Raw genomic sequence first — 25,833 nt, 5'->3', positions numbered from 1 at the left:
TCCAAGTGGATCTCTGGCTGCATCAGATCCTGTTAACACACGCAAAATCTTCAACTTCCCGAAGGCATTAGAACTCATTCCACTCGAACTATGTCAACATTTGTTGCCTTCCTACACAATGTTTCCATTCCTGACATCTGCAAAGTGGCTACATGATCATCTGAATGCACGTTTGCAAAACACTGTACTCTCATGCAAGACACCACGGCAGACACCATAGTAGGCCATACAGTACTATCTACAGTACTCATTGCCACATCTCCAAAGTTCCACCAACCATAGTGGGTACTGCTACACATTCACCTAGAGTGGAGCACCCACAGGGACAGCACTCGAAGAAGAAGAGAGTTACTCACCTTGCAGTAACTGAAGTTCTTCAAGATGTGTGTCCCTGTGGGTGCTCCACTCCCCATCCTCCTCCCCTCTACTTTAAAGTACTAGTAAAATCACTCCACGGTAGAGAAGGAACTGAGGGGGATGCGGGACACAGGCGCTCAGGAAGATTCCAACGGGGCAGGAGATATCATCTGAGTGCCTGCATCTCGACTAGGCAGTGCTACCGAAAATCTCCGATCAACGGTGCGGGGATGCACCGACACCTAGAGTGGAGCACCCACAGGGACACACATCTTGAAGAACTTCAGTTACTGCAAGGTGAGTAACTTTCTCTTTCCAGCCCAGAGCGCCCTCTGCAGGCCAGTTACTCACTCGCCGCTGGCCCCCATGTCCCTCCTGGACCCCAGTACCCCTCTACTTCAGGGTTCTGCCCCCAGCAGCAACCCACTGTCTCTGGGTCTCCCCTCCCAGGGGAACCCCCAATACATGTCTCCAAATATATATATATTTATTTAATAGATACTAGACCTGCTCAAAACATTTTAGACCAAACAATTTTCTGTCAAAAATACAGTTTTGTCAAAATAAACATTAGTGCAAAACATGGCTATGTTGATGAAATTTTCAGTAAAGTCTAAAATGATTCATTTTGACTTTACCGTTTCGTTTTGACAACATTGAAATGCTTTGTTTCAGCTGTATTTTGTTCATATTTTATTGTTATAACATTATCAAAATGTTTCGACATTAGTGAATTGAAATATTTTGATTATTCTAAATCATTATTTTAAACTTTTCTGCAAGAAATTTCCATTTTAAAATGTGGAATTTCCCATTTGATGGAAATTCAGTTTTCCAACCAGTTCTAATAGATACAGGAATGAGTTTATGATGGACCTCTTGTTAATGTGCATTTTAGACAAAACCACCAATATCCTATGTTTCTTATTTAATTGGTACCTCATTTGTATTGCATAATATTGCTGTTTTTCATAATGATGCTGTGGATGAGATAATGTTTAGTTTTTAATGAGTACTCAGTTCCTAGTTGTTTTTTTTTAAATTGAGGCGAGCAACAGAAATGATACAAGGAGTAGAAAATCTGACCTGTGAGCAAAGGTTAAACAATTGGCATGTTTAGTCTTGAGAAAGAAGACTTGGTTGGTAGAAGGGAGGGAGCGGTCCTAATAGTCTTCAAATATATTAAGAGCTGTTATGAAGGGGTCAATTGTACTGCATCTCCACTGAAGATAGGACAAGAAGTAATGGGCTTAATCTGCAGCAAGGGAGATGTAGGTTAGATAGTAGGAAAAGCTTTCCAAGTATAAGGATAATTAAGCACAGGAATAGTTTTCCAAGGGTGGTTGTGTAATCCCCCTCATTAGAGGTTTTTAAGAACAGATTAGGTAATCTAGATGTTCTAGGTTTATTTGGTCCTGCCTCAGCAGAGAGGACTGGACTTAATGACTTCTGAAGATCCTTTCTAACCCTACATTTCTATAATTCTATGATTCTAACTTTCAGAAACTCTACATTCTTGGAGGTGAAGTAGCAGAATCTGCACAGAAATGCACACATCTAGTTGCCAGCAAAGTGACTCGTACTGTAAAGTTCCTAACAGCAATTTCAGTAGTCAAGCACATAGTAACTCCGGAGTGGTTAGAAGAGTGTTTCAAATGCCAGAAATTTGTTGGTAAGTGAATACTAGAATCACTCATAGAGATAAACTGAACAGTTTTTTTTAAAAAGTATTCAAGGGTAGTACTTATATTTGAACAAAACATATTTTTTGGTGGTTGACTTTGTTTAGACAGCTATTTTGGAATGTGATATTAGGCATTCAGTTATTGTCTGAATAAATTGTATGTCAAACTTCAAACATAGTTGACAGCTAAGACTTTAGCGGTCTGTTTTGTATTTTAGAACCGACAAAATGTTTAATTTTTAAAAAATATTTCATGGTTGATTTGAATAAGGGTTCTGCTATCAGTGTAGTGTTATCATAGGAACAAAATTCACTTTGGTTTTCTATTAACTTTTTCTCTTTCAATTAAAGCCTTCTGCCTTCAGTTCTCTGCATGGTTTAATAACAATTACTTCACCCAAAGGAAAGAAAACTAGTTCCTTTTTTCTTAACTTATAATAACATTATACATTTTTTAAACATTCTGAATTAACAAATAGCATAGTATTCACTAATATTACTTAAAGCCTTCATAAGCCTCCCCCCCTTTTCTTTATTCCTGTTCTCAGTATAGCCAACCATAATTTTAATTAGTGCTTCATCCACTTACACTTCTGTTGCTTTTTAGGTATCTTGGTTGGTTGGTTTGGGTTTTTTTGTGGGGAGAGGGAGATGATTTAAAAAAAAATGCACATTTTATGCATTATGTTGGTAGGCATGACTGTAATGTAGACAAAGAAAAATAACTAATGTTGATCCACCCCTTTTTAAAAATTAAATTAAGAGGTGTGCTTAACAGGAATTGTTCTGAAGTAGAGATGAAAGCTTGAGTCCAATACACTTGTGGGTAAAAGTGCATGTAGGACTGGATGTGTGTGTGTGTGTAATCATAGCAGGTAATCATCAAGTGATCCATCCCCCTGTCGCCCATTCCCAGCTTCTAGGAAACAGAGGTTAGAGACACCATCCCTGCCCATCCTGGCTGTTAGCGATCAATGGACCTAGCCTCCATGAATTTACCTAGTTCCTTTTTTAACCCTGTTATAGTCGTGGCCTTCACAACATTATCTGGCAGAGTTCCACAGGTTGACTGTGCATTGTGTGAAGAAATACTTCCTTTTGTTTGTTTTAAACCTGTTGCCTATTAATTTCATTTGGTGACCCCTAGTTCTTGTGCTATGAGAAGGCATAACTAATACTTCCTTATTTACTTTCTCTACACCCATCATGATTTTATAGACCTCTATCATATCCCACCTTAGTCATCTCTTTTCCACACTGAAACGTCCCAATCTTATTAATCTCTCCTGATATGGAAGCTGTTCCATACCCCTAATCATTTTTATTGCCCTTTTCTGAACCCTTTCCAATTCCAGTATATATTTTTTGAGATGAGGTGACCGCATCTGCACACAGTATTCAAGACGAAGGCATACCATGCAGTTATATAGAGACAATATGACATTTTCTGGCTTATTATCTATCCCTTTCTTACTGATTCCCAACGTTCTGTTAGCTTTTCTGAGTGCCACTGCGCATTGATTGGATGTTTTCAGATAACTAGTCACAATGACACCAAGATCTCTCTCTTGGCCAGTAACAGCTAATTTAGACCCTATAATTTTATATGTATAGTTGGGATTATGTTTTCAATGTGCATTACTTTGCATTTATCAACACTGAATTTCATCTGTCACTTTGTTGCCCGGTCACCCAGTTTTGTGAGATCCCTTTGTAGCTCTTCACAGTCTGCTCTGGACTTAACTATCTTGTATAGTTTTGTATCATCTACAGTTTTGCCATCTCACTGTTTACCTGTTTTTCCAGATCATTTATGAATATGTTAAATAGTACTGGTCCCAGTACAGAGCTCTGGGGGACATGATTTACCTCTCTGCATTCTGAAAACAGACCATTTATTTCTACCCTTTGTTTCCTATCTTTTAACCAGTTACCGATTCATGAGAAGACCTTCCATTACCCCATGGCAGCTTATTTTGTTTAAGAGCCTTTGGTGAAGGACCTGGTCAAAGGCTTTCTGAAAATCTAAATACACTATATCCACTGGATCCCCCTTGTCCACATGCTTGTTGACCTCCTCAAAGAACTCTAATAGATTGGTGAGGCATGACTTCCCTTTACAAAAAGCATGTTGACTCTTCCCCAACAAATTATGTCTGACAATTCTGTTTTTTGTTATAGTTTCAACCAGTTGGCCTGGTACTGAAGTCAGGTTTACTGGCCTGTAGTTGCCGGGATTACCTCTAGAGCCCTTTTTAAAAATTAGCGTCATATTAGCTATCCTCTAGTCATTTGGTACAGAGCCTGATTTAAATGATAGGTTACAAACCACAGTTAGCAGTTCTGCAATTTCACATTTGAGTTCCTTCAGAACCCTTAGGTGAATACCATCTGGTCCTAGTGACATATTACTGTTTAATTTATCTATTTGTTCCAAAAGGTCCTCTAGTGACACCTCAATCTGGGACAGTTCCTCAGATTTGTCACCTAAAAAGAAAGGCTTAGGTTTGGGAATCTCCCTCACATCCTCAGCCATGAAGACCGATACAAATAATTCATTTAATTTCTCTGCAATGGCCTTATTGTCCTTGAGAGCTCCTTCAGCATTTTGATCATCCAGTGGCCCCACTGGTTGTTTAGCAGGCTTCCTGCTTCTGATGTACTTAAAATTTGTTTGCTATTATTTTTTGAGTCTTTGGCTAGCTGTTCTTGAAATTCTTTTTTGGCCTTCCTAATTACATTTTTATACCTCACTTGCCGGAGTTTATGCTCCTTTCTATTTTCCGTACTAAGATTTAATTTCCACTTTTTAAAGGATGCCTTTTTGCCTCTCACTGCATCTTTTACTTTATTGTTTAGCCACAGTGCCACTTTTTTGGTTCTCTTACTATGTTTTTAAATTTGGGGTATATATGGTGTTTTTACAAAGTTTCCATGCAGCTTGTAGGGATTTCACTTTTGGCACTGTTCCTTTTAATTTCTGTTTCACTAACTTCCTCATTTTTGTGTAAAAAAGAACAGGAGTACTCCTGTTCTTTTTGCAAATACAGACTAACACGGCTGCTACTCTGAAACCTGTCAATTTTTGTGTAGTTCCCCTTTCTGAAATTAAATGCTACCATGTTGGGCCTCTGTGATGTTTTCCCTGCCACAGGGATGTTAAATTTAATTATATTGTGGTCATATTATCAGGCGGTCCAGCTATATTCACCTCTTTAATCATATCCTGTGCTCCACTTAGAAACTTTATCTCTGCATCCTGTCCTGAGGTGATATGTACCCAGTCAATATGGGGATAGTTGAAATCCCCCGTTATATTGAGTTTATTTTTATAGCCTCTCTAATCTCCCTAAGTATTTCACAGTCACTATCACTACCCTGCTCAGGTGGTCGGTAGTATATCCCTACTACTATATTCTTATTATTCCAGCCTGAAATTACTATCCATAGAGATTCTATGGTACAGTTTGGTTCACTTAAGATTTTTACTTCATTTCATTCTACCCTTGCTTTCACACAGTGCCGCTTCCCCACCAGCACGACCTGTTCTGTCCTTCTGATATATTTTGTACATTGGTATTACTGTGTCTCATTGATCATCCTCATTCCACCAAGTTTCTGTGATGCCTGTTTTATATCAATATCCTCATTTAATACGAGGCAGTCTAGTTCACCCATCTTAGTATTTAGACTTCTAGCACTGATATATAAGCATTTTAAAAACTTGTCACATTTTAGCTGACTGCCATTACATGATTAAATTGAATGGGACTCTTTTTCATGTAACTGTTTCTCATCATATCCTACCCATACTTTATCATCATCCATTCTCTCCTCATTAGGATATAGAGAATCTCGATTTATAGATCCTCCCCTAAGGGATGTCTCTGTCCAAATCATGTGCTTCTCTACCCGTCGGCTTTCCCCCAGCCCTTAATATACAAACTGCTCTACAACCTTTCTAATTTTAAGTGCCAGCAGTCTGGTTCCATTTTGGTTTAGGTGGAGCACATCCTTCCTGTATAGGCTCCCCCTTTCCCAAAAGTTTCCCCAGTTCCTAATAAATCTAAACCTCTCTTCCCTACACCATCATCTTATCCACGCATTAGGACACTGCAGTTCTGCCTGTCTAAATGTCCCTGTGCGTGAAACTGGAAGCATTTCGGAAAATGCTACCATGAAGGTCCTGGACTTCTATCTCTTACCTATCAGACTAAATTTGGCTTCCAGGATCCCTCTTCTATCCTTCCCTATGTCATTGGTACCATTGTACAACTACCACATATAAAAGCTCACAGTACCATGTATGATTGAAATAGATAATAGATATTTGAGATTTTTATTTATTTGATGAGTTAAACACATGGTGTTGCTGCCAAACCACTGCAAAGACTTAAAACTATAGATAAGACAATACTGTAGACAATAAGTAGGAAATCTTTTCTTGTTTATAAATGTGAGGTAGAGTTTTATCTCCCTTGGTCCAGCCTTATCAAACAAAACAAACAGTAAGAAAACTCTTAGAAGGTGTAACTAAAAAAATGTAAGGAGAAGCTGACGTTTTCGTACTGAGTATAGAGTTGAAGGGAGACAATCACTTTAAAATCAAATCAGCTGTAATGAAGGAGTTATGTATTTTCAGGTACAGCATCCATCCCAGGATGGGGGATAGCTCAGTGGTTTGAGCATTGCCCTGCTAAACCCAGGGTTGTGAGTTCAATCCTTGAGGGGGCCATTTAGGGATCTGGGGCAAAAATCTGCCTGGGGACTGGCCCTGCTTTGAGCAGGGGGTTGGACAAGATGACTTCCTGAGGTCCCTTCCAACCCTGATATTCTATGATTCTAAGTCACCCTACCTGTCTTTTTGATTTTACTGTCCTTTTAAAAAAAAATTTTTTTCCACTCTCCTGTTTTGGTATGTGGGTGGGGATGGGATATGAGCGAGAGACCTGAGGGAAGAAAATCCCATACAAGCAAAAGGAAATGCTGACTGACTTTGCAGGGGAAACAAATGGAAAGATTGCCATGTGGATAAAGCTGTGCACTGGGAGTCAGTTCCATGGGCTGTCACAGATTTCCTTTGTGTCTTGGGCACAATTCAGTTAACCACTTTGTGCCTTTGTTTTCATAAATGGGGTAAATGCTTTAATGTGGCTTGAAGCTCTCCAATACAGAAGTTTTGGGGCCCCTATAGATTAGGAAATACTGTCAAATGTACAAAGTAAACAACAAAAATACAGAAATATATTAAGAATATATAATACAGAAATATATTAAGAACTTTTGTCAGTAATTTTGGTTGATCCTCAATAATAATAGTAAAATTAAATAATATATTTTATACAGGGGTCGTAACATTTAAAGGGGACAACATTTTTTAGTAGCTTGACTTCAATAAAAGGCAGTTTTTTATTAAAAGCAATGAGATTATGCTCATTTTACCAAATTTTTTACCATTAGTTTTTTACAATAATTTGAAATAAGGTTTTAATGTGGGTAAAGGATTATGTTGACATAGTTTCTTCCCTTGTCACATTTGTAACATATTTATATTTTCTTTTCCAGATGAGCAGAACTTCATGCTCCGAGATGCAGAAGCTGAGGTGCTTTTCTGCTTCAGTTTAGAGGAGTCTCTAAAGAGAGCACAAGTGGCTCCACTTTTTAAGGTACACACTTTTTAATAACATGCATAAATACATATATTTTTTCATTGCTACAGTAAAAGACAGAACATGCTTGGTCACTCATTTGATCAATCTTGAATGTATTTTTCTGATAATTATCAATTCTTTTCCCAAACATGTGTTTAAGTAATAAAACAGCTTTCCTGGTAGGCATGCACATATGCAAGAAGGCAGAGTAACACAAAAGGCTAAAAACTTCAGTGTCTAAAACCAAATGAAAGAACTCTCTAGAGTGTAAAAGCAGCAAAGAATCCTGTGGCACTTATAGACTAACAGACGTTTTGGAGCATGAGCTTTCGTGGGTGAATACCCACTTCCTCAGATGCATGTCTCATTAAATACATGCATGTCTCATGCATCTGAGGAAGTGGGTATTCACCCACGAAAGCTCATGCTCCAAAACGTCTGTTAGTCTATAAGGTGCCACAGGATTCTTTGCTGCTTTTACAGATCCAGACTAACACGGCTACCCTCTGATACTCTCTAGAGTGTGTTATTGCTATTAGCTGAAATTTATACATGTACGTATAGGGGAAACAATCTTGCATATATGTTTTCTGCACAATGCTGATACAAGTGTGACATTTTTATTGTTAGCATTGAATTAGAGTTCCACTTAGAACCAAAGTTTTAATGCAGTTTCATAATCTTTTAAAGCAGTTTGACTTCTTAGTAGAAAACATATATGCAAGCTAGTTTCATCTGTATAATCACTTTACTTTTTCAGACTCCTGTTAAGAGCAGAATGATATGGATTCTTCTAAGAATATTTGTATAGGTAGATTTCTAAATATTTCATGTAAACCTTACAGTGAAATAACCTTAAAATTACTAAAATCATGTATCAGATAGTATTGCTATTGGAATACACTACATCTATATACTATTGGTTTTATTCTTATACGTAAAGAAAAAGTTGGCCTTTCTGTGCTATGTTTTCACAGCAAACAAGAAAACCATTCACCTTTGTCCTGAGAGCAATACATAATGAGACATACCTCATCTAAAAGATGACTTTCCTGAACTTTGTCCCAGGATTGTGTACTATAAGAAACAGTTTTAGATTTGGAGTAGAAGTGTTATTTTAACAGAGACCAATTTACTTAAGCATTTTTTTTTAATCTGTCACTTGAGGCATGCCAAAATAACTCTTTAGGGATTGAGCATAGAAGCTTTTGCACCTGGCATAGTTCAGTCAGAAATTCAGAATTCAAAAATAATGTAAAATTTCAGTTTTTTTTCTGGAAGTAAAGTTGGCTGGAGGATCAAAGAAGTTAAAATAGCATCTCTTTACCAGTTCAGATGGCAAGAATACATCTTCCCTCTAGCAAGTAGGAACAGATAAAATACACTTTATATAATCACCTGTATTAAGGGTCTCAAGCAGGCAGAAAGCTAGTTGCAGTTTTGTTGGCAGACAATAGAAATTAGTGGTTATAAACTGGACAATAAGAAATTGTCAGTGAAACTAGATAGATAACTAGATAGATAGAAATTAGATAGAAATAGAAATTTAATGGTTTATAAATTGGAAAATAACTCACCTTTTCTTTGTAGAAGTCCTTTTGCAAGCCATTGGCCAACCACACAGTTGAAATAGGGTATTTCTTTCTGCATCCTTACCAAACTGCTGTTTAATATTCATTAAGAAAATATTTACCATTTGAAGGTTTTATGGTCATTGTAAGTGTCACAGAAAGATTTGAGGTAAATAGGGGCAGATCTTCAGCTAGTGTAAGTTGTAATAGCTCCATTAAGAGCTATGACAGTTTACACCAGCTGAAGATCTGCTTCATAATTTATAAAATGACCTTTGCATTATAGTGGATATCAGCACTATACGCAGACGCTAAAGGATCAAAAGTTGTACTCTTCACTTTCCCTTTTTTACATTTTATTTATATATGTGTATGTATGTATTTTTTTAAAAAGATTTTTGTTTTTAGGGGAAATATTTTTACATTACACCTGGAATTTGTCCTAGCCTTTCCACCATGAAGGCAATTGTGGACTGTGCAGGAGGAAAAGTATTATCCAAACAACCTTCTTTTCGAAAACTTATGGAACACAAGCAAAACAAAGTGAGTACAGGATCACTTGGCTTTCTGAAAATTATGTATAAAATATATTGTTCTTTCTTTGAACTCATATTTAGTATTTTTTTTAATTTAGAGTTTGTCAGCGATAATCTTGATATCCTGTGAAAATGATCTTCACTTATGTCGAGAATATTTTGCCAGAGGCATAGGTACGTGTGAACTGCTAATAGAATTCCAATTCATAATTTGCTTACTGTATTTATTTTTCATTGTATAAGTACATACACCCATTACTGGTAACAGTCAGAGATTAAAATACAGTTAAAGGAATCAGATGTGATGAAGCACCTTTTTAATAGTATGTCCTCACTTTTAAAATAAAATATATAGGGCTTTTCTGCTTACTTGCTAATGTTTGAGCAGGCCTGTTATTGTCACCTTATTCTTCCTGCCATCTTGATGTGCAAATTTTCTGCTGCCTTTCAGTTTCAGCTCTGCTACTGCAAAATACTCTTCCAGGACCAAAAAGACTGCATGTTAGTCATCATACCAATTCATAAGACAGGAAATGCAGTAGACTAGCAACAAATGCACAAGCTGCATATCTTTCCCTGTTGTAGGTTTATTTTCTGATCTTTGTATCTCTCAGAAAATCATTATAATTTAAATAGTAGGTACAGCATTTTCAGATGGAAATGTGATTTTGAAGTTGTCATTGTCTCCAAGGCAGAGTAATCAATAGTTTTTCTTCAAGTAGTGTCCCTACGGGTGCGTCGTTCTAGGTGCGCTTGCTCCTTCTGCGCCTGTAATTGGAGATTTCACATAAGTGTCCATTTGGCCTGTGCATATGTATCACCCAGTCTCATGCTCCACACTGTGATTATATAGTGTTTTGTGGGCGAACCACCCTCAGTTCCTTCTCAACTGCCTCAGTCTGAGACAGAGCCTTAGCAGTCATCTGTATTGATTTTTACCTCAACTGTGACCCCATAGCTCTTATAATAGTTAGTTTATTATAGTTGTTAATGTGTAGTAATATATAACTACACTAACAACGACTATTATATATATGGGTATGACTGGTTATCCTGATTTGAAACGCTACCTATCATGGCAGGAAGAATGCCGGTGTGTGACAGACACTCCCAGCACATCCATTGCCTTAGGGAACCTCATATATACCAAAAGTTCAACTTCTGCCTGGCATTAAATATCTAGAGCCAGAAAAAAATGGGATCAGACTTCAGCTCCTCATGGAGAACTCATTGCACCAGGACAAGGGACCCCGTCTATATGTTGGTCTCCGAGTAAGTGGGCTACCTCTACTGTCTTCCAGCTGCACTCTTTAAGGGTATCTAAGAGGAAAACCCATGACTCCTCTCATAAGTCTTCCAAGGATAGTGCCTTGAATTCTCCAGGTAGGAAATCTACCTTAGAGAAGCCGCAGTGGCCAAGGATGCCAACCAGTTCAGCACCCATTGGTCTTCAGAGCATTTGAGACACATAGTACCCTCAACTCCCTCAGCCACTGTTACTTTGGCTCAGGCCATTGACGTGGTACTGACAACACTCTCAGTACTCCGGGAGTTTTGTTTTCCCCAAGACCTCACTATGTCCAAGATGCCTGACTCACCATTGCTTGACTCTGATCTGCTCTCGGTACCAACGACCTGCAGCTCTCTTGACATCCGTCGGGTACAGACAATTTTACCTTCTGTTTCTTCCAGTGCTCCACCACTCCAGAATGATCTGGAAGAGGAGGATTCTGATGGAGATCTTGCCTCGGTCTCTCAAATATCTGTCCAAGGCTGTCCTCTCCACCCTTATAAAGGCACTTTTCCAGAAGTCTGAGGAATTTAATTTCATTCATGAAAGATGAAGCCACCGTCTCACTGGTACAGGCACCCATGGATGCCTCCACCCATGCTATATGTGCCACCCCATTGCCCATACTGGGCCCCTGAGCGGCCTACCATCAGCAATTCTCTAGGGCCTCAAGTACTACTTGTCATAGGGATAGATAGCCTTCATCACCCTCTCTCTCTGGGAGACCAGAATCTCAGGAAGAAACCTTTGAGGAACAGGAAGCTAGGGCTGATGAAGAGGTCTTTCCACCAGCCAACATCTCTTCTTAATCCCCGGATAAAGCTGTTATGCTATCTCCACCATCCTTGGCAGAAAATTTTAGGCAGTTCCTGAACCTTATCACCAGGAGAATTGTTGATTCTTTGAAGATCCCTCTTGAGGAGGTTAAAGAGCCATATCATAAGCTTCTTGACATCCTTCATACAACTTCATTGGCCCACATCACCCTGCCTATTAACGAGGTCCTCCAAGACCCTGCAAAGGTTATCTCGCACACCCTTTCCACACTTCCACCTTGTGCAAGAGAGTGGATAAGAAATATTATGTCCCCTGTAAGTATTCAGAATTTTTATTTTCATATCCCTCTCCTAACTCCCTGGTGGTCCAGGTGGTTAATGTACATGGAAGGCAGCACCACACTAAATGTACGCTCTGTGCTAGAGATCATAAGCATCTCAATTTGTTCAGTAGAAAATCTTGTTTGTCAGATACTTTTCAGGTCAGAATTGCCAACTGCCAGGCATTGATGGCAAAGTACAACCATACAAATTATACCAAGCTGAATTCCTTTGCGCATCTACCAAAGAGCAAAGAGAACAGTTTCAAGCAGTTATTGCAGAAGGCCAGCTTCTTGCCAAAACATTTCTGCAGGCCTCTGTCGACACTGTTGATACAGCTGCTCATTCAGTTTCTACAGCGGTAGTTATAAAGAGGGCCTCCTGGCTGCAGCTCTCCAGATTTCCAAAAGAGGTCCAGAATATGGTCATAGACCTCCCTTTTGACGACACTAAACTGGTGACAGCACAGACAAATTTCTGCATATGTTAAATGACTAGGGCTACTTTGTGTTTTTTGCGGATTTATACATCTACCCACAAGAGAAAGTTTAGTAAGTCCCACACAGTGCAGAGATTCTGCCCTGCCCAATTCTCAATATCCCAGAGATCATATGAATCTTAACACAAGAAAGAGATTCCAGAGGAAAAAAATACCAATTTCCCAACCTTTGACCTCTCACCCTTCCACCTTGAAACACTAATTTTGACAGGGAGGTCAAGGTGCTGAGCTTCCATCCCCATTCGTACCAACTGCAGTGATTCACTTGTGTTCCTCCCTTCGGCAACTGCCTTTACTGCTTTCGGTGGGCTTGGGAGTCTTATCACTACGAACAGGTGGGTTTTGGAAATCTTCTACGTTCAGTACTCCATCCAGGTCACTTCTCCCCCTTCCCCATCCCTCTTCAGGGAACCCTCTTGTGAGCCCCCTTCTAAGATAAGAAAGGCTCTCTCCTACTCTTGGGTGCTATAGAACCTGTTCTCATGCAGCACAGAGGGAAAGGTTTTTATTCCAGGTTCTTCCTGGTTCCCAAAAAAAAAAAAAAAAATGGCACTTGGAAGCCCATCCTAGATGTAAGGCAACGCAACACATTTGTGAAGGCACAAAATTTCAGAGTGGTGATACTTGCGGCCATAATTCCATCTCTGGATCAAGGGGATTGAGTCTGAGTCTTTGACTTTCAGGATGCATATTCCCATATAGCGATCCACCTATCTCGCAAAAGATTCCTATGTTTTACTGTTGGTCAGCACCACTTTCAGAACCGGATTCCCTTTTGGTCTCTGATCTGCCCCAAGGATCTTTTCAAAGGTTACATCAGTAGTAGCAGCACACCTCCTCAGAAAAGGAATTCTGGTGTTCTCTTACCTAGAGGATTGGCTTCTGAAAGCCTGACGATGGCTTGCTCCCATGACAAAACTTCACTGGCTACTTGCAAGGCCATGAACCTCTTCCTCAGACTGGGCCTACAATTGAACATTCAAAAGTCCTTTATCTGTACAAGGGTTAGAATTCATAGGAGCTAATTTTGATTCAATAGCAGCAAGAGCCTACCTCCGAATTTACAGATTCATGGTTCTATCCAACATAGCACAATCCAGAACAGCCCACAGACTCCAGTCAAGAACGGTCTACAGCTGTTGAGACATATAGCAGTTGGCACTTTCATTTACAGACCATTTAAGAATACATTGCCTTCAAGGGTGGCTCAGGACTGTTTATTTACCAGGCAAACACAGACTAACGACATTACTTTCCATACCCACCTTTGTTGAAGGAATCTCACAATGTCTACGTAGGAGTCCCTTTTGCCTACAGTTCCTCAATAATTGTTATAACAAGCAATGCATCCCTGTTAGGTTGGGGAGCACATCTGGACACCCACATGGCCCAGGCCAGGTGGACCCCTCAGGAGGCTTCTTTTGACATCAACCTCCTAGAGCTCAGGTTAGTCAGATATACCTGTCTCCAATTTCTACCATTGATCAAGGCAAACACATAAAGGTCATGATGGACAAAAAGTCATGCATGTTCTATTTTAACCATCATAGCAGCTTATCTTCCAGCCGCTCAGATTATGACTGCGGATACACACAGTAGGCACTTCTCAGGAACATGAGTGAGAAATAGATTCCATTGTATTTCACCACATATTTTGGCACTGGAGCATCCTTTGAAAAGACCTGTTTGCCACAGCCAGAAACAAGAAATGTGCTCAGTTCCTCTCCAGAGGCAGGCAGGGTCAGCAATCCTGTCACCGTCAGTGGTCATCAGGCCTGTTGTATGCGTTCCCGCTGACACCTTTAATCTCCAAAGTTCTGCTCAAGATGAAAAGGACAAAGGCAGAGTTATTCTAAGAGTTCCAACCTGGCCCAGAAAGTCATGGTTTCCTTACCTCATACAGCTGGCTGCTTGCTCACCAATCATTCTCTGGACCATTCTTTATCTTATCTCCCAAGAACATGAGAAGATCCTTTGCCCCAGTCTCTTAAGTCCTTTGCCTCAAAGCATGGCTAGTCGATTGTTCACAGGTTTAGAGACAACCTGTTTGGAGGGAGTAAAAAGAGTACAGTTACACAGCAGAAAGCAGTCAGGGCGCTACACTTACTTGCAGAAATGGACAAAATTTCACTGCTGGCATGACCTTTCCACTGGCAACCTCATTGCTGTCAGATACACTGGAAATACATCCTAGAAGTAAAAATAAAACAAAAACTTGGGTTTGTCGCTGAGCTCCACTAGGGTCCACCTAGCAGCCATCACAGCCTTCCACTACTCAGTAAAGGATTATTCCATGCTTGATTACCCAGTTACAATGAGATTCCTCAGGGGATTCCAAAATCTCTTTCTGCAAGTCAATCATCCTGCTCCAATTTGGGACCTTAGTTTGGTTCTTAAATGTCTTATGAGAGCTCTGTTCAAACCAGTGGCTACATGTATACTCTTCCATTTATCAATGAAAATGGCTTTCTTGGGTAGCCATCACATCAGCTCGACGAGTTGGGGAAATAGAGGCCGTTATGTCGTACCCCCTCTTTCACTATATTTTTCAAAGATTAAATCACAATACAACTTCTCCCTGAATTTCTACCAGTCAGAAGATCCCTGGCCTTCTGTCTTGATGGGACTAAATCTTTCAGAATTGCCCCCCACTATCAACAGTTATGTCATCTCTGCTGTGTATGGCTCTGTTATACTTTATTCAATATGGACTCAACTCTGAAGCCCCTCCTCCTCAAGGGGAACTGCTCAGTAGTCGCCTAGAATGGAGCACAGACAGAGACACTAGTCAGATGAGAAGAAATGGTTATTCAGTGCAGTAACTTGTTCTTTGAGAGGTGTTTCCCTATGGGTGCTTCACTATTCGCCCTCCTTCCTCTCTGCTTTCGAGTTGTCTGCTATGGAGCTTCACAGTAAAGAAGGAACTGAGGGCAGTTCTGCACAGCGCTATATGCAGCGCTCGGTGTGGAGCATGAGACTACGTAGCATATGTGTAGGCCGAACGGGCACTGCTATGTGAAATCTCCGAACAAAGGCACAAGGCATTCAAGTACACAGAGTGGAGCACCCATTGAGATGTGTCCCCCTAAAAACCACATGGTGAGAAACCATTTCATAGACCCATCTATGACTGATAAGAGGCCATCATTGAAGGGCAGGGCTTCAACACTTCACTAACTCACTCATACCCGTCACCCCAATCGATACGTGGGTCTGTGTTTATTGTGAGGTGGGGGAATTGCCTTGGTACCAATCCTGAAAGATCCAAAGACAATAAATTTGTCAACAGGACAGAAGAACACTTCAAACACTAAAACTAATCCTGCACTAGAGAGGGGATAAACAGAGAAGTTCTAAATCTGCTGCATATAGCAGGGAGGACTGTATGCAGTTCCAACTCGAAGCCATAGGCAGTCAGAGAGAACTCAGTTTCAGTTTGGGCTGCACTCCCTTTTATGCCCTCAGGTTTGGGGAACGGGGACATGCAAGGTGCATGTGCAGACCCAGTTGACACTGCTGGCCAAACTTTCTGAACCTGCATGTATGAGATGCCCAAACACCCAACAGTGGGATCCACACAGGCAATACTTGCACATCTACATACAGTAGCCACAAAATATGGACCCAGTGTAATAACCAACATTAAATCACACTTCAGACAAAAAAAATCACACCACCTTCCTAACCAAAGCTTTGATCCTGTGCTGAATCCCATGTGGAGAGCCTCTCTCCCCTGCACTCCTGTAGTGCTTCATTGACTGAACTGCACTCCCATGGTGCTTCAGTGATTTACAGGGTTCTTCTCAAAACAAAACTTTGTGCAGGACAGGGCCCATTTCGGGCAAGTGGTCAAGCAGATAGGCCAAGTCAGTATACTTGAGCTGTGTCTCACTGGTAGAGGAAGTAGGGTCAAACTAAAACAATCCCACTGAGAATGTCTGCCTTCCAGTTCTTCAGTGTTCAATTCTAGGTCTGTCAGTGGACATATCTCAGCTGATCCCCCATGCGCCTTGCGATGTAGAGTGAAGGTGGCTCTCTGTAGTATATTAATCTTACATATTTTTAAAATATTTCTAGATGTCCATAATGCTGAGTTTGTTCTGACTGGAGTACTTACTCAAACACTGGATTATGAATCATATCCTTTTTATATGAAAACCAAGAAATGTGATTGTTGGGAAAATGTATTTATATACTAGGAAACAAGGTAAGTTACTACGTTATTCTGTGGTTTCTGGAGATGTAGGTTCAATTTAAAGTGAAATGGATTTGGTGACTTTTTTCCAATCACTCATACGTGTAGTATCCTCTGTCATATTCATCCTCCCTTTTTGCACAGTTGGACCTATCTAGACACTGATTGCATTGTCTTGAATTTAAGATTTGGGTGGATTTGTGGAGAACATACTTGCTGTTTTCCCAGTACACCTCAACTCTGATATAACGCGACCCAATATAACACAAATTCAGAAATAATGCAGTAAAGCAGCGCTCTGGGGGGACGGGACTGGGCACTCTGGCAGATCAAAGCAAGTTCGCTATAGCATGGTTTCATCTATAACGCAGTAAGATTTTTTGGCTCCCAAGGACAGCATTATATCAGGGTAGAGGTGTACTTGACAGATTACTTTGGATTCCCCTGAAACAGAGAACCCTATGGGGTAGGTGAGTTGGGGAATGATATGAATAATTAATTTTAAATGACAGATTTAATCCTGATTACTGAAACAAAACATTTTTGGATTGCAATAATGTATCAACGATGGGTAAAGAGGGTACTACATAAATACGATGTAATTCATTATGGGGGCGAAGGCCTTAAAAATGTGTCGCTTTTTTGAAGTATATTCTAGAAAAGATTATTACTCTGAACAGAAAAAAAGTAGGTTGAACATAACAATAGCAACATTTTAAGCAAAAGTATGAATTCTATTTGTCAGTGGTTTCTAGAAGTAGCAAATAGCTCATCAGTAATATTCACCTAAGAAAAGCAAATGTTATACTACTTTGAGTTAGTTTTATGTACATTTTTTTCTGCACTGATTTTTCAGAGTTGTTTTCCCTTAACAAAAACTTACATATAAATTTACTTGATGGATTGTAAAATGCCTTATTGCTTCAGAGTCCTTGGAGCATTAAATCTAGCTGTTCCAGCCACCATGTAAAGTAACTAATACTTCCTGTGAGTGCTGTTTTCCAGCCATGTTCCTTGGGATGATGAGCAGTTCAAAGCAGGAAAGCAAAAAAACTGCATCTTTTTTAGGATGTGTACTTTTATTATGAGGAAACATAATTTACTATGTTTTGTATGATACTACTGTTTTAAAAAATCCCGTTTTAGATATCATAATTAGTTTGCTAGTTTTTAAATATTTTAACTATGGTACTTCAACCTAAAGGAAAATTTGGATGTGAAAATAAAAATAAGGGATTGCTGTCTCTTAAGATTGAAAATGTTTTGTACTTTATTTTTATTTCTTACACTCTATTTTCTTTTATATTGGTGTTTTGCCCAAGTTTTAAATAAATGTACTATAAATGTTTTACTCTAAATTTTAGTGGTGTTTTTTTAAATATGGTGCAGTTATGGCACTCTGGTAAAAGAAAGTGAATCATTTTTCCACGTGGTGTAAGATTTTAAGTTTATTTTTTGGGGTATGTTAATATATAAAAGCCAGGTAAATTAAACGGAAATTCTTGTAAGTGTATAAATGTGTTCCTTCCAACACATTTATAAACTTGGAGGAGGGAGTGACTACAACCCACACACTCGTAACTGTTGTGATAACTTTCTTCTGTATAATCAATTTTATGAAATAAATTTTTAAAATCTCTCAATTATTTTTAACTTGTATTTTATCAAAAGTGAACTGTTCTTGCAATACACATGCCATTACATCTACTTTATCACTTTAGATTCTTAATCCCGATCAACAAATAGATAAAAAACCCAGTCTGAGAGGACCTGCATTTTGCTTAATCAGCAAACAATTATGTTAAAACTCTTCAGGGGAGAGGCATTCTGTTTGCTTGTGAAGGACCATGCATGCTGACCCAGTGTAACTCTTGCATTTAAGTGTGCTCTGTAAATTGCTCAAAAGTATTTTGAACAGTATCTAACCATGTTTTTTAGCAGGTACTATATTCTTATTTAGACACCACTTGTTGAGAAGATTTTGCAAAGATAGTAATATCAAAAAGTGAGCAAAGCTGATCTTCAGTTTGTCCATAGAAAGCTCAGTTTATATCATGCTATTTAATTTATATAAGTATTTAAAACTATGCGTTTTGTGTTTTAGAGAATGCATTAAATCTTTGTGGTAATTGACCTCTTTCTCTGTTGCTTCCCCTCTGGGAATGTTTAAAGTTAGGCATATGATTAAGTACCTTTCTGAACTAGAGTTCTGCACTCTTTAATGTGATTTCTTAAGCATTTTTTTGCTCCTCCTTGGGGTAACTATAATACATGAGATCTTCAAACTATACAGTCTGTTTACTGCTGATCTTAGAGCTGGATAAAATTTTGAGTTCAGAATTTTTTTATTTTTTTTTGCCAGTTCAAATAGTATCGGAATTTTTTGTTGAAACATGTTTAATTCAAAATAAATATTGATTCTTCACTGAGAATTGCCTCTGCAAATTCTCACTCTTGAGCATGTGCACATTGTCAGTAAGAGCTATGAAACTGTTTAGAAAGCAGTCAATGTTGGTACACTGTGTACATTTCTAGAATTTGAGAATTAAGTGTGAGGATATTTAAGGAAACAGCCCTGTTGTCCTATGTTGTTTTCTTACCACCATAGGCAATGGGTCCCTGAACTATCACTTCAGTTTTCTTTAGCATTGTAGTTTTCACTTCATATCTTTTTACTCTGAGTAGTGATTTTTATGTGTGGGATACAGAAAATACATGATGGTGACAATGGTGACAAAGGTTTGATCAGCATGAGTTTTGGTATGGTTGCCCTATCACAATGACAAAGCAATGAGAAATAAGTTGTCTCTTGCTTCAAGGCAGGTCAAGAGGCTGAAAGGGAGCAAAAGTTAGCCAGGATCAGAACAGGAAAAAAATGATGAGACTTTCCGAAGTTCCACCTCCTTGTGACCCCAAAATGGGATGCCATTCAGCAAGTTGTGCAACTCTTCATAATATGATCTCTTTCTTGCAGGGTTTGATCAGCAATGAAATAATTCTCATTATTGACGTTTCTTCACAGAATTTTTTTGTTTTTAATTTTAAGACTTCTGGGAGTCAAGGAAAGGGGTGGGAAAAAGCAGCAGGAGTCAACTGGCTGGGTATTTCTGATGGGTTATTGTTTTCATTCAAGCAGTAAGGAACTTCTACTGTATATTGGCAGTTTTTCAAAGAGACATTATAAAGGCAGAAGAGCAAACTATCCCACTGTGTAGGAAAGATAGAAAGTATGGCAAGAAACCACACTGGCTTAACCAGGAGATAGTCAATGATCTGAAACTCAAAAAAGAGTCCTACATAAAGTAGAAACTCGGACAAATTGCAAATGATGAATATAAACAAACACCACAAGCATGTAGGGACAAAATTAGAAAGGCGAAGGCACATAATGGCCTGGTCTACAATGGGGGGACGGGGGAAGGATTGATTTAAGTTACACAACTTCAGCTACATGAATAACGTAGCTGAAGTTGATGTACTTAGAACGACTTACTGTCGTGTCTTCACTGTGGTGAGTCAACAGCTGCCAATCCCCCATTGACTCTGCCTGTGCCTCTCTACGAGCTGGAGTACAGGAGTCGACATGAGAGTGCTCGGGGATCGATTTATCACGTCTAGACTAGACGCAATAAATCGTTCCCCACTGGATCGATCACTGCCTGTCAATCTGGCCAGTAGTGAAGACATACCCAATGAGACTAAACTAGCTAGAGACATAAAGGGTAACAAGAAAACATTCTACAAATATATTAGAAGCAAGAGGAAGACCAAGGATAGGATCGGCCGATTACTCAATGACGGCGGGGTTGGGGAGTCAATACCAGAAAATGTGGAAATGGCAGAATTACTAAACTTTTGTTTCTAGTTTTTACCAAAAAGGTTAGCAGCAATTGGATGTCTGACACAGTGAACAGCAGTGAAAATGAGGTATGATCTGAGGCTAAATTAGGGAAGGATAAAAATTGCTTAGACAAGTTAAATGTCTTCAAGTCACCAGGGCCTGATGAAATGCGTCCTAGAAACCTCCTCAGTCAGCTGCCTGAGTAATCTGAGCCATTAGTGATTATCTTCAAAAACTCATGGAAAATGGGAGAGATTCCAGAGGACCAGAAGAGGGCAAATATAGTGCCAATCTATAAAAAAGAGAATAAAGACAACCTGTGGACTTACAGACCAATCAGCTTAAACTTCAGTACTCAGAAAGATAATGGCGGAAATAATCAAGCAATCAGTTTGCAAACACTTAGAAGATAATAAGGTGATAAGTAATAGTCAACATAGATTTGTCAAGAATGAATCATGTCAAACCAACTTAATAGCTTTATTCACAAGATAACAAGCGTTGTGGATGGGGGAAGCGGTAGATGAAGTATATCGTGGCTTTAGTAAGGATATGTCTATATATACAGTGCTTCTGCAGTGCAGCTGTACCAACGGGAGGGAGCTCTCCTGTGAGCATAAAAAACCCACCTCCATGAGCGGTGTAAGTTATGTCAGTGGGAGAAGTTCTCTTGCCGACATGGTGTGAACAGCGCTAATGCTTATGTCGGTGTAACTTATGTCTCTGGGGAAGGGTGGAATATTCACACCCTGAGCAACTTATGTTTTGCTGACATATGCTGTAGTGTAGACAGCCTAAGGGTTTTGATAATGTCTCACATGACTTTCTTATAAACAAACCAGGAAATAAAGCGTAGATGGAGCTACTCTAAGGTGGGTGCATAACTGGTTGGAAAACTGTTCCCAGAGACTAGTCATCAGCGATTCACAGTCAACCTGGAAGGGCATATTCAGTGGAGTTCTGCAGGAATCTGTCCTGGTTACAGTTCTGTTCAATATCTTCATCAATGATTCAGATAATGGCATAGAAAATACACTTGTAAATTTTGTGGACAATATCAAGATGGGAGGGATTGCATGTGCTTTGGAGGCTAGAATTATAATTCAAAATGATCTAGACAAACTAGAGAAATGGTCTGAAATAAATAGAATGAAATTCAATAAGAACAAATGCAGGGTACTCCACTTAGGAAGGAATAATCAATTGCAAACATACAAAACAGGAAATGACTGCCTAGGAAGGAGTACTGCGGAAAAGGGTCTGGGATTAATAGTGGGTCACAAGCTAAATATGAGTCAATAGTGTAACACTTGCAAAAAAAAAGCAAACATAATTCTGGGATGTATTAGCAGGAGTGTTGTAAGCAAGGCACAAGAAATAATTCTTCCACTCCACTCTGCGCTGATTAGTCTTCAGCTGAAGTAGTTCTGAGCGCCACATTTCAGGAAAGATAAGGACAAATTGGAGAGAGTCCAGAGGAAAGCAACAAAAATGATTAAAGGTCTAAAAAAGGTGATATCCAAAGAAAGATTGAAAAAAAACGATTTATTTAGTCTGGAGAAGAGAAGAATGAGGGAGTTTTGATTTTCATGTACATAAAAAGTACACAAAAAACATGGTTACGATTTTCATGTACATAAAAAGTTGTTACAAGAAGGAGGGAGAAAAATTGTTCTCATTAACTTCTAAGGATAGGACAAGCAGCAATGGGCTGAAAGCTTCCTAACTGTCAGGGTAGTTAAGCACTGGAACAAATTGCCCAGAGATGATGTGGCATCTCTGGCACTGGAGGTTTTTAAGATTAAACACCACTCAAACGGTCTAGTTTTTACATAGCCCTGCCTTGAGAGTAGGAGACTAGACTAGATGATCTATTAAGGTCCCTTCCAGTCCTGCACTTCTATTATTCTATGGTTGTATACAAACTTTTAAATTGAATGGGGTAATATTTCCTTTTGGTATAGTGACTGTATTGTTCCTGAAATGTTTATGAATTTCACAGATTGTGATATAAAAATTAAATCTGATGGGTTAGCTATTGTATGTTGTTTAAAAAGCATTTTCTCTGTGCCATGCATCAGTTTGTGGGGATTAAGATGCTTTTCGTTATACAAAAAATACTGCTTTTGTTGCTCCTGGCCTTGCATTTAAAGCAATTGTTCTGAAGCAGAAATATTTTCAGTGCAAAATCATTTATGCCAGTCTGAGTTCTAGTACTTAGCGCAGTTATAGAACTTCATGTCTTCACAGTACATTACAAAGATTAATCTACTGACAAACTTAGGCCCTGATCCTGCAATTCATAGGTTCATAAGCAAGAAGGGACCACTAGGATCCTCTTCTAATCTGAGCTCCTGTATAACACAGGTCATAGAACTTCTACAAAAAATTGCTAGAACAGATCTTTTAGAAAAAAAATCCACTCTTTTTATTTAAAAATTGTTGGTGATGAAGAATCCACTGTGACCTTTGGTAAATTGTTCCAGTGGTTAATTAGAATTTACACCTTATTTCCAGTTTAAATTCATTTAGCTTCAGTTTCCATCTATTGGATTGTGTTATACTTTTCTCTGCTAGACTGAAGAACCCATTATTAAATAATTGTTCCCCATTGTGACAGAGTGCTAAGGGCTAGCATTTAAGGCAGCACTACTAGTCACTATTAGTATTAATTAGGTTCCCCTGGAGAAGGCCTAATTGGACAGAAGTGTACTTGATTACCAGGCCAGATTGGGCCTAATGGGCCAATTAGCCCATTAATAGGGAAGCTGTACAAAAGGGCACAGGAAAGAGTGCTTGGGGGCGGGAAGAGAAGGAGAGAAATAGAAGGCTAGGAGAGCCAGTGACACCTTACCACATTCTCCTTTTGGAGGAGGGGTTAGAAAGTTGAGATACAGTGTGTAAAGGTGTGAGACACCACTATGTATGAGAGGAGAGATTAGAACACTAAATAAACTACACAGTGGTGTTTACAAACAAGAAGGTCTCAGTGCAGTCTGTGCTTTTGGTAAAGGCAGGGCTGCAGCCCACAGCCCCATCACACCCACGTTAGTACTGATAGATTGTAATCAAGTCACCCCTTAACCTACTGATCTAACTACTGTTATATCTCTTTATACCAGATATTGAACCATTTAACAATGACAGGCTGGCTTTCACCCAGGTCAGTTATATACTGGACAGCGTCTGACCATGTATCAAAGATGGATATGAAAAGGGATTGATTACAGAAGCGGTGTTCGTTGGTTTCTCAGTCACCTACGATACAGTCCATCATCATGGGCTCCTTGCAAAGGTATCAATGATAATGAAGAGCCACCACTTCACAAAGCTAATACAGACCATACTGGAGAACACAAGATTCTTCATGAACTTTTGTGGCAAATGGAGCCAATGGCAACGACAGAAGGATGGGCCCCCCATAAGGTAGTGGCTTAGCACCTACATTTTTCAACATCTACACAAATGACCAATCAAGCTACCCTGCACAAGGTATCTAGGCAGATGATCTATGTGAGACACAGTCTAAGAAGTTTGGCATATTAGAGAGTATTCTGGTGAATGCACTTAACACCCTAGACAAATAATATACAGCCAACCAACTGCATGCAAACCCAGTAAAGTCACAAGTCAGTGCATTCTGTCTCAAAAACCGAGCACAAATGCAAAGAAATTTACTCATTCCATAAATATTTTATACCTCAGTGTTACTCTCAACTGCGCACTCTCCTGTAGAGTTCACACTGAGAAAACTAAAGCACAGGCTGGCATTCGAAACAACATTATCAGTAAGCTGGTTACATCAAAGTGGGATGCTGACCTGTCCATTTTCCAACCAACAGCACTGGCCCTTTCCTACTTCTCTGCTGAATAAGTCTGTGCAGTGTGAGCCCAATCCCCTCACACTGCCTGCTGCGATATTGCAGGATGCCTTAAGCCTACTCACTTCAACAGCCTCTACATCCTTGCTGATATTGCTCCTTCTTATAGATGCCACAAAGTCGCTAAGAGTCAAACGCACAAGGCGATGCACAGATCCAAGACATCCACTGTATCATATAACAGGATGCTGAGGTGGCTGAAGTCACAACAAAGTTTTCTTGCCACCATTGAACGCCTAACATTTTCACCCAGACGAGTTCAGTTATGGCAAACAAGAGTAGAGAATAACCCTGTAGCCTGTGTGCTCCAGCTTCCAACAGTTGAGCACCTTCCATTTGGTACGGATCAGTTCAGGACTATATGATGTTACCTTAATCAACTCTGCACTGGAGCTGGCCAGACTAGAGACGCGATGATCAAGTAGGGCTACACCATTGGCCCCAATAACTGGACTGTGGCAGAGAGCTTCAAAATATGAAGCATCTCCTGCAGTGCCATCTGCTTGAGCATGAATGCTCTTCCAGTGACCTGGTGGAGTACACTGATTGGGCAATCATATGTGCACAGATATAGCAAGAGGCAGTATGAGGACACAACAAAAAGATCCCTTAACCTCTTTATTAGATTCTAGAAGCTCAAATCTATTTAGCTTATCACTATAAGGCATGTCTTCTAATCCTTTAATCATTCTCATGGCTCTTCTCTGAACCCTCTTCAGTTTATCAACATCTTTCTTGAATTGTGAGCACCAGAAGTGGACACGGCATTGCAGCAGTGATCGCACCAGTGTGAAATACTTGCTCCTGGTGTTTATGAACTGTCAGGCTTCCTGTCTGACTCCCTCTCCCACCAATTTTTCTTTGCAGCCAACTCAATTCTTCCTTCCTGGTGTTTCCTGAACTTGGTTGTCTAGGAGCTCTTCAACAGTGTCTCAACTTGTCCTCCAGTTCAAGAATCTTTTCTTCCAGCACAGCCACCTGTTTGTGCTTCAGGCACAGGAAATTCTGGTTTCAGGCAGGAAAGAGAATATGACAGGGCTGGCACCTTGCAGCCTTAGCAAGACACTGATCAAAGCTCCAAGGTCTTGCTCAGGCCTACAGCCCAGCTACACAGCCTGTATACAGAGAACAACAAACAGCCCACAGACCGACCATTCACCAAGTCCCTCTACTTCCGAGCACAGAATTTGCTGCTGGAGCTACCACCTCTGAAACTCTCCTGTTAGCTAC

General features: G+C 39.6%; 1 protein-coding gene across 1 annotated transcript in view; it reads left to right on the top strand.

Moving 5' to 3' along the window:
- PAXIP1 (PAX interacting protein 1) overlaps positions 1 to 18,524 on the top strand; it is a 110,734-nt gene extending 92,210 nt beyond the window's left edge. The window contains exons 16-21 of the mRNA XM_030550082.1: positions 1,861 to 2,029; positions 7,607 to 7,707; positions 9,672 to 9,806; positions 9,898 to 9,973; positions 16,764 to 16,824; positions 17,765 to 18,524. Of these exons, the coding sequence (XP_030405942.1) occupies positions 1,861 to 2,029; positions 7,607 to 7,707; positions 9,672 to 9,806; positions 9,898 to 9,973; positions 16,764 to 16,824; positions 17,765 to 17,780 (558 nt within the window). The 3' untranslated portion in view covers positions 17,781 to 18,524. The remainder of the gene's footprint in view (positions 1 to 1,860; positions 2,030 to 7,606; positions 7,708 to 9,671; positions 9,807 to 9,897; positions 9,974 to 16,763; positions 16,825 to 17,764) is intronic.
- The last annotated feature ends 7,309 nt before the right edge of the window (positions 18,525 to 25,833 follow it).

This window comes from Gopherus evgoodei, chromosome 2, assembly GCF_007399415.2.
Source record: "Gopherus evgoodei ecotype Sinaloan lineage chromosome 2, rGopEvg1_v1.p, whole genome shotgun sequence".
Taxonomy (NCBI): Eukaryota; Metazoa; Chordata; order Testudines; family Testudinidae; genus Gopherus; species Gopherus evgoodei.
This window is presented reverse-complemented; position numbering and strand designations above follow the sequence as displayed.